The following is a 14,906-nucleotide window of genomic DNA, read 5'->3' as shown; positions in this document are numbered from 1 at the left end:
ATTCAAATAGTTTGCGCAGCAACATGTATATCTGCTAAATCATAATAATGGCTTCTTAGGAAAATATGTACATGCAAAGATATACCCTCCAGACTGCCACACTTATCGCATACTTGCAAGTTCCCAGTTCGTGCCGTTCAGAGCAAGTGCAGCCTTCCTTAAGATAAAAAAGAAACGCTGTCACGGAAGCGCTACGATAATTTGTCAACTTTTCAAGCTCATGTAAAAGCCACGTCAACAAAACATGGTTCGTTAGTAGCCATTTCCTTTCAAATCTGAGCTTCGATTCGAATATATGAGGGGCCTTGTAGGTAAAACATACCAAGTTTTTGTTTTTGCGTTAATGCCTGTTTTTATTTTGCATTAGCGCCTGAAACAGTGAGATATTGATCCCTCTCGAACAAGTCGGGTTTGGTTTGGTTTGGTTTGTATGTTTAACATCCCGAACAAATATGGTTTGATTTATGGGCTTTAACGTCCCAAAGCGGCTCGGGTTATGACAGGTGCCGTAGTGGAGGACTCCGGAAATTTCGACCGCCTGAGTTCTTCAACGTGCACTAGCAACGCGCAGCACATGGACGCCACTCAGTTTCGCCTCCATCGAAACGCAGCCACCGGCTGCACAGGCCAAGCAGGCTTACCTTAGGAGCGACTGTATTTGAATTTCCCTTTGAAGTTGCTCCTCCATCGAGTGTTTCACCAGCTTAGACTTGAACATCACCTGCACGCAATATTTTATCCTACAGTTCTTCCTCCAGCAGAACGCTGCTTGCTTGACATTTCGCCAACCAAGTGTTTACTATACTATACCAGTGTTAATGAATGTTCTAAATTGGGCGCTACTACATTGAGCTCCGCGCATTTCTTGCTCAGCTTTCGCTTCGATCATGTTTAGGTTTGGTTTTTGGTTTGGTTTTGGGTGTTTAACGTCCCAAAGCGACTCGGGCTATGAGGGACGCCGTAGTGGACGACTCCGGAAATTCCGACCACCTGGGGTTCTTTAACGTGCACTGACATCGCACAGCACAAGGGCGCCTAGCTTTTCGCCTCCATCGAAAAGCGGCCGCCGAGGCCGGGATTTGATCCCGCGTCCTTGGGCACAGTAGTCGAGCGCCCTAACCACTGCGCCACCCCGGCGGGGCAATATATGCATGCAGAAAGACGTCAGAACATTCAAACACAAACTTCCGATGACTCATTCACCTCGGTAAGAGAGGACAAGGATTCGAAATTTTCCTTAAATTATTGTGTCCAGTTTTATGCCGTTTTCCAGCCTGTCGTCAGAGCTTCATTTTTTGCTGAGATGCATCAGGCAGCCCTTAAAAAAAGTACTCAAATAATCCACGCTGGTTATATATGCATATCGGGGAAATGGTCGGACAATAAGAATTTTCCCCGTTCAGGTTTTCTGACTACATGCTCAACTTGTTGAACAGATTTCTTTGCGCTGGCGTTATATATTTTGATCTCATTTGTATATCTACATTTCTAGGACCATGCTGCAGATCACATTCTTTGCTTTCTTTACTTTTTTCGATTTATAAAGTTCTTGTATGAAGTTATCTTTAAAATGTAGAGAGGTCTACAGGAACTACATAGCGAAACTTCAGAACTGTTCCAGAAAAAGAAACTTCAGACTGTCTTGACCTGTAGCATACATGTGGAAATGCAGTGAACGTTTAACCAGCCTTCAGCTGCCATATTTTGTTAAGCCTTGCATGGCTTTTCGCAAGGATCGGGAGGATTAAATACTAAGACAAAGAGCTTGAAAAAAAAAGCTGGAATTTTGTGAGAGTATTAATTTTAATATACTCCAAACGTTTAGTGAAAATCTATCAGGAAAAAATAATTTGCAGCAAGTTGCGCCCTCCCCCCCTCCCCCTATTAAGTATAGGCAAGCGTCATGTCGTGTGCTGTGCGATGTCAGCGCACGTTAAAGATCCCCAGGTGGTCGAAATTACTCCGTAGCCCTCCACTACGGCTCCTCTTTCTCTCTTTCCACTTTCACTCCCATCTTCCTCCCTTCCCTTACGGTGCGGTTGCGGTGTCCACAGAAAAACAAGTGAGACAGTTACCGCGTCTTTCCCTTCCTATAAATAAATCAGTTAAATCAGTTTGTAAACAAAAGCGATGTCAGCGCACGTTAAAGATCCCCAGGTGGTCGAAATTACTCCGTAGCCCTTAACTACGGCTCCTCTTTCTCTCTTTCCCTTTCACTCCCATCTTCCTCCCTTCCCTTACAGTGCGGTTGCGGTGTCCACAGAAAACAAGTGAGACAGTTACCGCTCCTTTCCCTTCCTATAAATAAATCAGTTAAATCAGTTTGTAAACAAAAGCGATGTCAGCGCACGTTAAAGATCCCCAGGTGGTCGAAATTACTCCGTAGCCCTCCACTACGGCTCCACTTTCTCTCTTTCCACTTTCATTCCCACCTTTCCGCCCTTCCCTTACGGCGCGGTTGCGGTGTCCACAGAAAACAAGTGAGACAGTTACCAAGCCTTTCCCTTCCTATATATAAATAAGTTTTTTGTAAACAAAAGTGGCGCTGCGATCGGCAGCGACAGGTGGTGTAGGCAAAAACGCAGCGTGCCTACACTGCGCCAAGCGACGCCGCGTTCGAAACCAGTTCGCGCGTGCGAATATTCTGAAGCGTAAGCTTTGCTTGCGCGTAGAAATAGTTTGGTCTATGCCTGGAGAGTAGTTCAGCACTTTACTAACCGATTACTGACGGAATTACTTGGAGAAGAGCACTGTATTGGCTTCCTTCTCCGTGGCATCAACAGCGCGCGGCTACGGTGGGCGACTGTAGCAACGTTGGACTGTAGTGACTGATTAAATTATGAAAACGAGCAATCGCAATGTATAAAAAAAAAACTAATATATAGTCAACACTGTCCAACTTCCGAGCCTATTGTTAGCGCATGCAAGGACGATAATATGTATGACTGGAAGTGCGTTTTTCATATGATGACTATTTTGATGGGTACCTTTTCTGCTGCTCCAAGCAATTTCACTCTAAAGAACAATATTACCGGCAACTATACTGAACTAGAAATCATATTTTTAGCTCACTGTACCAGCAACTTAAGTCATATAATTTCACTGAATAAGAACTCTTCTAGTTCTTTGTAACACTGGAGAAAAACGCTGACCAACAGCTACCCTCAATATGCAGCGCCAATATGAAACATTTTTTTTTTAAGTACTTCTTGATGGATTTCAGCAAGTAAACTTTGGAACATAAAAATCGAACCACAGAAGTGGATGCAAATATTTGTTTTTCAAAATTACATTTGGCTTATTTTTTCCACCTCAAAGTCGTATCAACAAGGTCCTATAGTCTTCACCTTGTTCAAGACTGGTTGTAAAGTGCAGCAAGTTCTAAATAAGTTCATGTTTTCAACTCCTGAATCTTAATTATCTGCAATTCCCATTCATATATGTACTTTTCTTTACACTCTCTGCTACGTGCATACGCCCTCAAAAACACCCACTCCCCAGCCTGTACTCCCGTAATCCATGGCTCTTCAACCCCTTAACAGGAACACTTTCTTTGAGAAATGGTACCAAAATGGTCAGTATTGGTATTTAACGAAACGGTGTTTTGGTTGGTGTAAAGTATAAAAAACACAATAAGATATGTTTGCTTTCCATACAGACGTAACTTTTTTATGCCTATTTGTGTTGTATTGAAATGCAGCTATTTCAAGGTACCTATAGGAGAACATGCATGAATAGCTTTCAAAAATGTCATGAAATGTTTGTCAAACTCTAAAAATCCCTCAAATCTTCGTATTCAAACCTTTCACGGGTGGTCTGGCTTATATTGTTTTATGGAGTTTAACGTCCCAAAGTGACTCTGGCTATATGAGACCCAGGGCTCCGGACATTTCGACCCCCTGGGGTTTTTTAACATGCATTGACATCGCACAGCAAACGGGCGCCTTGCTTTTCCGCATCGCCGCTGTCGTGCTCCGCAATTTTAATTGTGCAGTGACAAGTCTTTTTATCAGGCTAAGCTAAAGCTATCAGCTACCGTCTCTCGACAATCCAAAAAAAAGAAAAGTATTCTAGATGAATCCCACATATCAGATGACATGCTTTGAAGCGCGCATTTGCGAAAAGCTATTTCAAATCGAACTTTCATGTCAACTCTCTTGACACATGCTATTTCCAGAGTTTAGCGTTCGAGACTCATGAGTATGTTAAAATCACATCTTCAACATGGCGGCGTACTTCGAAGCAGGCCGTCCTGCTTCGCAGTACACTCGTTGTTGTTAATGGGTTTCTTGGTATTTTTGTTGGGAATCCCGCTTTCATTTGGCCTGAACTCACCTGCATCAAGATTCACGAGTATTAAAATGTTTTTATTATTATTATTATTATTATTATTATTATTATTATTATTATTATTATTATTATTATTATTATTGTTATTATTATTATTATTATTATTATTATTATTATTATTATTATTATTATTATTATTATTATTATTATTATTATTATTATTTTTATTATTATTATTATTATTATTATTATTATTATTATTATTATTATTATTATTATTATTATTATTATTATTATTATTATTATTATTATTATTATTATTATTATTATTGGCGATGACTGCTTCTCCCAGGGCTGAAGTCGGTTCGGTGAAAAAATGGCTAAGTTCGGAAAAACAGATGACACCGCTAGGCTGAAGCTGGCACCGCGGCTTCGTTTGCAATGAACGGATTGGACAGCGTAACGTCACTCAAAAGGCTATTTTAAAGCTTATATGATTTTCTTTTATGTTTGGTACATAGACAGCGTCTATTTATATCTTTTACAGCCCAATCTGCATATGCCACGAGCACGTACAAATTTGGGGCGAACAAGGAAGTGGTGAGATACAGCAGCATGCTTCATGTGAAGCGCACATGCACTTGTCCGCCTGCCATAGCAGCTGCTGAAGCCACCAAAATAAAGTCAAATTGTAATACACATCATATCATGCAACTTAATTATGGCTGCGTTATGTTTTTCGAGCACCGCTTGCAACAATTATCTCTCGAACACTGTAGATACGGTCCTACACAATCAAGCAAGGTGACATTGACAAGATAAACTGTGCCTTTTCTATGCAATCCCCTAGTTCCAGTGTTGGTATTGTTTATCATTTAATTGTTTTTTTTTCTTCACAAGTTTCAATAAGTCGTTCAGGACATATAATCTCACAAGTGCCTGATTACCGCCATTCACATTATCAATTCTGATATGTTTCAAACATGGTTTGGTTTGGTTTTAGGGTTTAACATCTAAAAGCAACTCAGGCTATGAAGGACACCATGGTGGAGGGCTCCGGATATTTCTCTCACCTATAGCGTTCTTTAACATATGCACTGACCTCACACAGTACATAGGAGCCTTGCTTTCCGGCGTTATTAAAAAGTGACTGCCACAGCCAAGATTTGATCCTGCATCCTTGGTTTTAGCAATTAAGCGCCTTAACCACTCAGACATTGCAGCAGGGGTTCAAACTGGGTTTTAAAAAACATGAGGTATTAAATGCTTCTTCAACAAATATATACCTCAGAACTGTACGTCATAATGCTAGCTGCCATTTTTACATAAAATATGACTCTGTGGTGATTCTACACCCACCTTAAGAGCAACAATATACTTTGTTTTCTTTTCCCGGGCAAGGTAGACGACGCCATATTTGCCCTTCCCGAGTGGTCGGCCTATCTCGAAATCCTGGAGGCACCAGATTTTGGCCGGCCTGCAAGTTTAAAATGAGAGAAGAAATAGTGCTTCTAGACGAATGATACAGCAAGAAATAAAGACAAAGTTTCTGATTAATGATTAATGTGGAATATAACTGTTCCACAGTGTTGCATTAACCATACATCGTCATTACCAGAGTCAAATGACGAAGTGCGACATTTCAGCATTTTGTTTTAAATCATCATAAGCCAGCTGCTGCAACACTATCTCAACAAATTCCCTTAGCTCATCTTGGTCATGCAACATCGGGATCAGTGCCATCCACAGTAAAGCATTTCACATCCCTTTGAGGCTAAGATTTTTCTTGGTTCCATACCAGCCCTTTCCCCATTTCCATTTGCATTTCAGGCCAGAACATATGCCATACCTCATGTTCATCAAATCACATATACCATGTTTCCTTATTATGTGTGTCGTTTTTTGTTTATACACAGATGATTGTACTGCTCGTTAGTGTATCATTTCAGTTTGCTTCCGAATTCCGCCTCTACAGTGCTCTGCAACTTTATCGGAAACGTTTTAAAATTTCTTCCGTCGCAAACGGTGACTCATTTGCACTGAAACCTGAAGGTTGGCCATGCATGTCGTGAAATTAAAACTGCAATCATGGGTAGAAAGTAGTGTAATCGGAGAGCTTCAGAACGGGTTTAGAAATGGCAGGCGCTTAGATGATAGCCTGTTGTGCTTACCCAGTGCATCGAAATAGCTGGAGCGGAAAACAGGCCTTTGTATTTAGCCTTTCTGGATATAAACGGTGCGTACGACAACGTAAACAGGGACTCCTGTGAAACATACTGAAAGAAGGTAACGGTCATGAGATAACAGATTTCCTACGGGAAATATGCCGGGATAACAAAGTAGAAATTACATAGGGAGGGATAAGAAGTACGGACGCTGTCAATGCATGCAAACGATCACCGCAGCTATTCATGCTTTATATGATAAATATGGAACGGATGATATAGGAAAGTAATCTAGGTTTTAACCTATCATGTAGATTAGGTGGAAAGGTCGTAAAGTAGCGCCTCCCAGGTTTAATGTATGTAGACAATATTGTGCTTTTAGCAGATAGCAAGGAAGACTTGCAAACACTTAAGTATTGCGGAGACGAGGAGGGCTCTAAACTTCAGTTTTAGCGCAGTTAAGTCATGTCTGATTATTTTCAACGGCTCAACTGATCAGGGTCCTAAAATACAAGGCTATGAAATACCTAGATTGGCAGAATATAATAATCTCAAGGTAGCGGGAATTCAACATTCCCCTGGCCCGCACGACGCGGCGAATGCCCTCTCCCTCTCTTTTACGAGGAGCCCTCATCTTTCTTCTCCTGACATCCTCCTCCCGGAGCTGTGGCGGAGGAGGCGGAGGATGAGAGAACTGGCGTAGCGCGCCGGGCGGCCCCTCCTTCTCCCTCCCCTCTCATTTCGGCGGAGAGTATCTGCATCCAAAGAGACGACGCCGCGTCGCCGGAGCGCGCGGGTGCTGCTACGACACCGAGGATGAAAATTGAGCACTCTCAATAAGAACTTGGCCCGCTGGCTGTGCCTCGGTGTTTCTTTCGCGAAGCCGGAGCCCCGTGAGAACCCCTACAAGATATGGGTAAACGAAGGATTCCCTAGCGAAAAAACCGTATGAGTCACAATAACCTCATACAGATTTCTCATAAATTTCATACTAACCTCATACAAATCTCATACAATCTCATATATTTCTCATACGTTGAATGATATATGTATGAGCTTATATGAGAATTATAAGAGTTTAGTATGAGAAATCTGCATGAGGTTATTGTAACTGAGTTTTTTCGCTAGGGTTGACATACATTGAAAATCATGAGCAATCACTTAAAGTTTTGTGCCTAAAAGCAGATGTACGTTCGACATTAGAAATAAATTAGAGAGCTGTCGGACGATTGGCCCTGGATTCCCACGGCAAAACCACAAATGAGGCGGTACATGGAATGTGGGCTAGGTATTTCTTGAAGCACGGGAAGCTCAGAGTAAAATATTATATAAGGAACGCCTGAGGAAATTGGACTGTAGCAGTTGGGCAGCTAAAGTATTTAAATATCTATACCTAAAAAGTGTTGACTCACAATGGGGGAAAAGAACCAGGAAACTAACCAGTAAGATATGCTGGTCACAAGGACGGAGAAATAAAGAGCGTTAAACAACAGCTGAAAAACACAGAAGGTAAAGTTTGGATAAAGTCTGTGAAAAAAAAAAAAAGAGAGTGTAGAACTATACCGAAAGTGGACAAGGCAGATCACGAAGGAAGTTTTCTTTAATAACTCAAGAGTCAGTGCCCTACTTTTTGAAGCTAGATCAGGATGCCTTAAAACACGCACAGCTACAAAAATTTAGCTATGAAAATGGCACTGCAGTATGTGGTAAATCCATAGAAACAATTGAACATGTTATACTCGAATATGATGTGATGGTATCCATCCGGATGTCGATGCAGGTCAGTTACTCTTTCTGGGGCCCTGGGGTTTAGAGATACCAGTTGTCGAGTGAATGAATCTGCGGTAAAAGCTAGCAAAAAGCAATTGGAAGATCGGTGGCTTCAGAGCAGAAAAGTGACATAATGCAGTAATTTAGAAATAAAAATTCAGTAAATGGAATGGTAGTATTGTTGACCGATCTAAAACAATATTCAAGATATAGGAGAAAAATAAAAACGAGCATGAGAGTAACTGCTACCATGCACCTGTTTCAAAGGGGACTATATTCCATCCATCCATCCATCCAGCTCGAAACGTCGTTGACGTCTTTTTCTCCCCAATCTCGTTTCAGACGGTTCTTGGGTTTTTTTTTATCATGCGCGGCCAAACCGTGCAGGCACCATGGTCAAAGTTCGTAACAAAAGGGTCAACAATGCGCAAGTTTTGTGCGCTTTTTCAGCGCAAATGAGCCTCCGGTTGAGGCGGGAGAATTTTTGAAAACGGTTCCGATAAAGTTTCAGAACACTGTACAATGCACCACACTCCAGACAGCGTTTCTTGCATGTGAGATGTCATAACAGCAAGGAAAAATACTGGGTGTGCCTTGTCACATGCGAGTACTCCTCCACTATATATTTCCATGTACTTTACTACCCATAAGCTGTTGCTTTTCATCACAGAGTCTACCACAAGGTAGAGACAGCCTATGCCATCAGAGAAGATTTCTGAGGTATTCGGATCTAATCCTAGCTCAAGCCTACCTTTGAAATCAAGCTCTCTGAATACTGATTTGTGACATAAAGTGGGCAACTATATTCCCTGTAGCCACCAGACACCCTGAATGCAACCATATATGTCTAGCAAAGCATCACAAGTGCCCAAATGTTAGTGCAGATCCACTTGTGGAAAAATGTCGTCAAAGATACGTATACGTGCCATATCGTGGTGAAAATTGTAACCGGTCCAATTGGGTTACAAGACGATTTCTTGAAAGTTTCAAACTGACACCAATTCAACTCCCATTTAATCTGCAAGAGCCAACTGGAAATTGTGCTACGAACCAGCTGGACCCGTCATGATTTTCAGCAGAGGTGCCTAGAGCTAAATATACTTTAAAAATTCTAAGGCACAATGAGCTGTGCATATGAAAAGCAAAGAAAAAAACTGCAAGAGTCATAAAATCCCCGTCGATCGCACTTCTGGCACCAAATGATTCTGAGGTGGTGACATCAATATCCAGTTTTGTGCCAATCCGTTATTCCAGTTTCGCATGTGTAAGCTGTTTTTTTTTTGCTAAAATATAGGTGCCCTCACGTATTATCGACGTCTTCAGGGTTGCTTGTGGACGCCGTCCCAGATAATGGCTGCTCTTCTACCATGTTACTGCGAGTCGATCACACCCGAACTCCTTCGAAGAGCACTGCGCACATCCGTAAATTAGAGAGCGATAATTTATGAAAAGGACTACAACACTGTAACGGGTATACACGCCGATTAGTACATGTACAGTCGAGCGCGATTTGAAGGTTATCGCGCCTGATAATTTACATTGCTGCTCGCATTTCGGTGCCATGATATAGCAGGTGATCGTCAGAGTGGCATCCTAACCATGAATGCCGATGCTGCACTGTGGGTGCACATCATTGCTTAAAGGGACAGAACACTGGAATTTAGGTCTTCCATTTTTTTCGCCGCGGTGGAAAGATTGATGTCTCAAATGTTTGATTCCAAAACGGTTTTGTCAGAAACGCTGTAGAAAACTTTTACCGGGAATTTTTCGATCAATGCGTGCGCCCGTTTTTATGTAGTCCGATGATGGAAACCATGAGCAGCGACCGCGATGACGACTGGTGGCCGACATAAAAGACGTACCGAAAACAAATATAACTTTCACTAGTCAGACAGTAATCAGACATTTTTTGCGTAGAGTAACGTCCTTTTCAGTTTCACACTCAATGCTGTTACGGCACAATAACGCACGCCCTCGTCGACGAAAGTTTTAGTGGGCACTGTCATTGCTTCATTCACGAAATTGCAAACACTGTGGCGCCATCTAGTGTCAAAACCTGAAAGTATATCTATCGCAGTGCGAAAGCAGGGGTGGTTTTTATTTAAAGACGCGCTGGAGACAGCGCAAAATATAATACATTATGGCAAGCACTCTAGAATAAAAAAGAACAATACGCAGTTACGAAAATCACCGATATTTTGCTGACATCTAGTCACGTGGGGGGGTACACTGAAAGTACTAGGGTTTCTCCGCTAGATAGCGCCTCTGTCGTTTTTATGCGATTTTCAATGGCAAATTAAAATTGTTAAGCCTCTTTTCTTGTATATTGTAGTGCTCGATCTGTACTATATGAGGAAAGATCTTTTCATCTCCACCATAAGCTCATGACATAGTTTGGCCACATAGTTTGGCCAGTGTTCTGTCTCTTTAAATAATTCTGCAACTGGAAGATTCGATCTTCGTAAAATACGCGAATACCGAAAGGCCAACCACGAGCGGTGAATGACAAATTTACGCGGCGAGCGCCGGGCTAGCTGAAGGTCTACTTCGGATCAGTTGGCCTGTGGCACTTCACAAACAGAAAAATGTATATGACTTGTATAAAGTCAAACTGAACTTTAAGTATTTAAAAAATTGAGTACATGAAGCGCCACGCGCAAAACTAGTCCCGCTTGAGAAACTACTGACGCACAGCGAGGTATACTGCTAGCAGACCACGGAGTGCTTCTTGATATTACAAGATAAGACAACAACTTCCTTTTGAACCTTTTTCTACGACCTAACTTCTGCGAATAAATTATTAACTCTCGAGAAGAACTCATCTGGAACCGACTCCCGCTGTTCACATTCGTGATACCAACTAGCAAAAAACTACCGCGGCACTTAAGACTCCTTACGTGCCTAAGAATATGCACCCGATTCATGACAAGGAACGAAGACAGCATAGAGCAAAATTTATTAACGACCCTCCTGAGGAATCAGCCTATTGCACGATGCTGCCTGCGGGCTAGAAGGGACCGCGGTCATAGCAGTGGTAGCTGGGAACCACTCCCAGAAACTAATTGGATCCATTAATACGCGTTAATAGCTGAAGAGGCTGATATAGCGCTAGCATGTACAGCCATATAAAGCCAGAACTATCTATTCAGATAATAAGGCGGCTGTTAGGAACTTCGGCAAAGGCCTAGCTAATTTTCAAGCAGGCAGCCAGTCTACTGAGAAAGCACCCGCTAAACCGGGAGGTTTCAGTCATCTGGGTTCCAGCTCACGAGGGTCTACCAGGCAATGGGGCTGCCCATCGCCTCGCTCGAGATGTATACACCCACGGCCATAGAGACCCCGCTACCCGGAGACAAAGACCCTCTCATCACCTACAAGAAGCTCTCTGAGACTCCCAGACTAAACAGAAAGATCTATCCACCACCAGATAGGTCCCTAATACCCTCGGAATGCAGGACCTGGCGAAAAATTCAGGCCAATCGTTTCTTTCTTCGTGTTACTCTGCATAATGAGTTGACAGGGGACCCAGAGGCTTGCAATCTTTGCAACGTACCTCTGAGTCAAAATCACCTAATCTGGCAATGCCCCGATTCTCCGGGAGCTAAAGAAACTGATCCCCTTGATCAAATTACCTGTACTGTGAAAAACTGCGCCGAAATAAACACACCACGCAGTTTTTCACAGTACAAATATGAACCAACTAGCCCAAGAAACGGTATTAATGCAAATTACCTGGGAGTCCTACATCTGCAGCCCAAATGTAGATGAACAAAAGATCGTCCTACGCCTGGCGGAGGAGGCTTACTTCAAGACCTTCTCTGCGGCCACGGCACAGGAGAGCCGGCAAGGAGACCCTCCCCCTGGCTGAGCCCCTGCCCCGAGGTCCATGTCGGTGTAAATAAAGTATTCTCACTCACTCACTCCTTACGTGCTGCTAATGAGTATCGTTAAGTTCTGCTGTTTCACTTCCGTTGCGTGTGTGTTTTTAGACGCTGTAGATAATTGTTAGCTCGGTTAACGCGCGATTTAATCAGTTTGACATGATTTTCCCGTGGTTTAGCGTTCGATTCTGCATTATACTCTTCGAGGTCTTTTCAACGATATATGTTTTAACTCCTATAACGTTAATGATGATATTATTAATCCCATTTAAATAATTTTTAACGGTTAACTAAAAGCTGTAATTAGTGTAATACAGTCATACTCGATATAAGCTGTTCAGCGATATAACTTTATGTGGTAGCGAAACTTTCAATTTGGCTATAATTAACGGTAAGTAATTAGGACATACAATTGGTCCTGTGCAATTGCACTCAGCATAACGTATATGCAATGATGTATGACTTATTGGTGTAGCCTAATGTTCAACTTAATCCTAGATAACTAATTAACGACGGTTAACTGAGAGCTACAATTAGTAATGGACAATTATACTCAACATAAGCCATCCGATGATATAACACGTTGCGCTATTATACTCAACATAAGCTACACAGCCATGCAGACACATTCTGTTCACACATACCATAAATATGGCGCACATGAGCTAAGTAATGCTGCGCAATAATAAAGCACTACGAAGCAGTCACCTTTAACTTTGTTTCCCTGATAATAATAATAATAATAATAATAATAATAATAATAATAATAATAATTATTATTATTATTATTATTATTATTATTATTATTATTATTATTATTATTATTATTATTATTATTATTATTATTAATTGGTTCACGGGTAAGGAACATAGCACCTTTTTGTGTATAGCAATACCCGCAGCAATATTTGGATACCTTAGACGAGGATAAATGCCAAATTGCGAATCGCTATCCTGCACTGCCATAGTACTACTACAGTGAACTAGAATTCTAGTTCACTGTAGTACCGGTAGTACTGCTATGGTGGATTGCTGCGGTATTCAAAATCCCCCAGCATGGCGGAAATGTGCAAGGTCAGCGCAAGGGGGCGCCAGTTTTTGCATAAGTTCTAATAAAGCGATTCCTGGCCTCAAGCGCTGCATATGTTATCACGAAATATATCCTCCTTGGTGATACGCTGCAAGCAAGGCTGCGAGAATAAAAGAATGCGCATGCGCACTGCTATGTCTCGACATCAGAAGTGCAACGTCAGGCGATGCGGCGATGCAATTAAATTTAAAGCCACTCATCTTATTTACCTGATCTGTCATTGTCGCGTACGTGCCCCAGGTTATTTTGTCGCCGGTTTTTCAAGACAGGCTTGGTTGTATTAACCCAGGCAGGGAAGAAAATACGACATACAGACAAGAAAACACGGCGCACGTATGCCCGAAGATCCAGCTGACAGGAGTTCTGCACCCTGTGCATGTACCGTCTTTGCCAAAAGCAAGACCGACTGAAATACAGACCTGCACAAAAAACAGGGTCCTATGGGACCTCGTGCGCCAACTTTCGTTACCTTTCTCGTCGTTGAGGGCGCTCGGTTGACCTGTTCGTCTGTCATTTTCATCATCATCAAATCACAAATTAATATAAACAAACTGTACCCAAATTAAAAAAAAATATCTTTGCCCAAGTTATACTTCTAAAATTTTGCCTTTTTGTATTTTAGCGGAGAGTGTTTATTTTTATAATGTTTTTCTCTCGCTAGACGACATACCGCGATTCCGCTTTGTGCGACGGCACTGCAATTACTCGCTGCACATGCGCAGAACAGGTGCTTATGCATTACAGCGTGGACAGATAAACTATAACGACGAAGAAAAATAACAGAACTAATAGACCCTTCTTATTAACAGGTTTACAGTAGCGCCAGGTTACCCGTAGTGTTCGTTCCCTAGCGGCGAAGGCTATGAACTAGAAGGTGCGCGCTGGAGCAGTGGTATCTGTGCATGTCTGTGTTTCAGTCGGTCTTGGCCAAAAGTAACCAGGCTGCATGGTTTGCTTCTCGCCTGTATTCTAAAGCCAACGTGGAGGACCTGGAACCCGTGGCGAACACGAACGGCCGCGCTAGCTCCGCGCGTGTGTCGGACATGGGCGTGTACATATCCGTCTCAACCACAAAATCTAAGCAAGTCGCACAGGAGGTGGACAAGCGACGCGGAATAAATTATGAGCTGAAAACGATGCATACTTACACTAATCGCAGAGGCACGCTATGAACAAGACAGGGCGGCACAGCAGCTCCTAGGGCCAGCAAAGACCGCCGTAAAGGCCGCTGCAAATCGTGCAGCCTCGTCCGCCTCGTGACGTTCGGCGGAAGCTATCTGGTGCTGCTGGCACGAGCGCGAGAAAGCACGCGTGGCGCGAGGGCAATGCGGCCAGTGAACCAATGCGCGCCGTTTTTGGAAGAGGACAAAAACAATTTAGCCCGCACCAAAACCATTGAATAATTACGACCATATTGACATTACTACCTAAGCAGGCATGATTAAACTGACATGTACCGCAGTGTCCACGGTGTTACTGGTGCCAATTAGATACCCATTACCAGATGTACGTACTACACTTCCATGCCACGCTACCGTGCTACTCGCGTTTCTGCGGTTTCGTTGCTGCCCTTCCTGTGGGCGAAAGCAAAAGGAAAAACTCCATACCTGTGCGTATAGTTTCGGTTTACTTTGCGTGCAGAGAACTTCCCGTGGGTGAAAGCTCCATATCCGGATGCATAGTTTCGGTTTCGTTTACACGTGCTGGACG

General features: G+C 42.6%; 1 protein-coding gene across 2 annotated transcripts in view; it reads right to left on the bottom strand.

Moving 5' to 3' along the window:
- Positions 1-14,906, bottom strand: part of LOC146207959 (aurora kinase A-like) — a 28,567-nt gene extending 13,661 nt beyond the window's left edge. Inside the window, exons 1-4 of one of the 2 annotated variants that reach the window (XM_084587192.1) lie at positions 14,345-14,906; positions 9,530-9,635; positions 5,650-5,767; positions 642-721 (exon numbers count right to left, since the gene is read on the bottom strand). In XM_084587192.1, coding sequence (XP_084443318.1) covers positions 642-721; positions 5,650-5,767; positions 9,530-9,594 — 263 coding nt within the window. In that variant the 5' untranslated portion in view covers positions 9,595-9,635; positions 14,345-14,906. The remainder of the gene's footprint in view (positions 1-641; positions 722-5,649; positions 5,768-9,529; positions 9,636-14,344) is intronic. The other variant, XM_084587194.1, reaches the window with a different exon arrangement.

Source organism: Amblyomma maculatum, chromosome 1, assembly GCF_055883805.1.
Source record: "Amblyomma maculatum isolate TAMU_Amacu chromosome 1, ASM5588380v1, whole genome shotgun sequence".
Classification (NCBI taxonomy): Eukaryota; Metazoa; Arthropoda; class Arachnida; order Ixodida; family Ixodidae; genus Amblyomma; species Amblyomma maculatum.
Note: the sequence above shows the minus strand (reverse complement) of the source record. Positions and strands in the feature narration are given on the sequence as shown.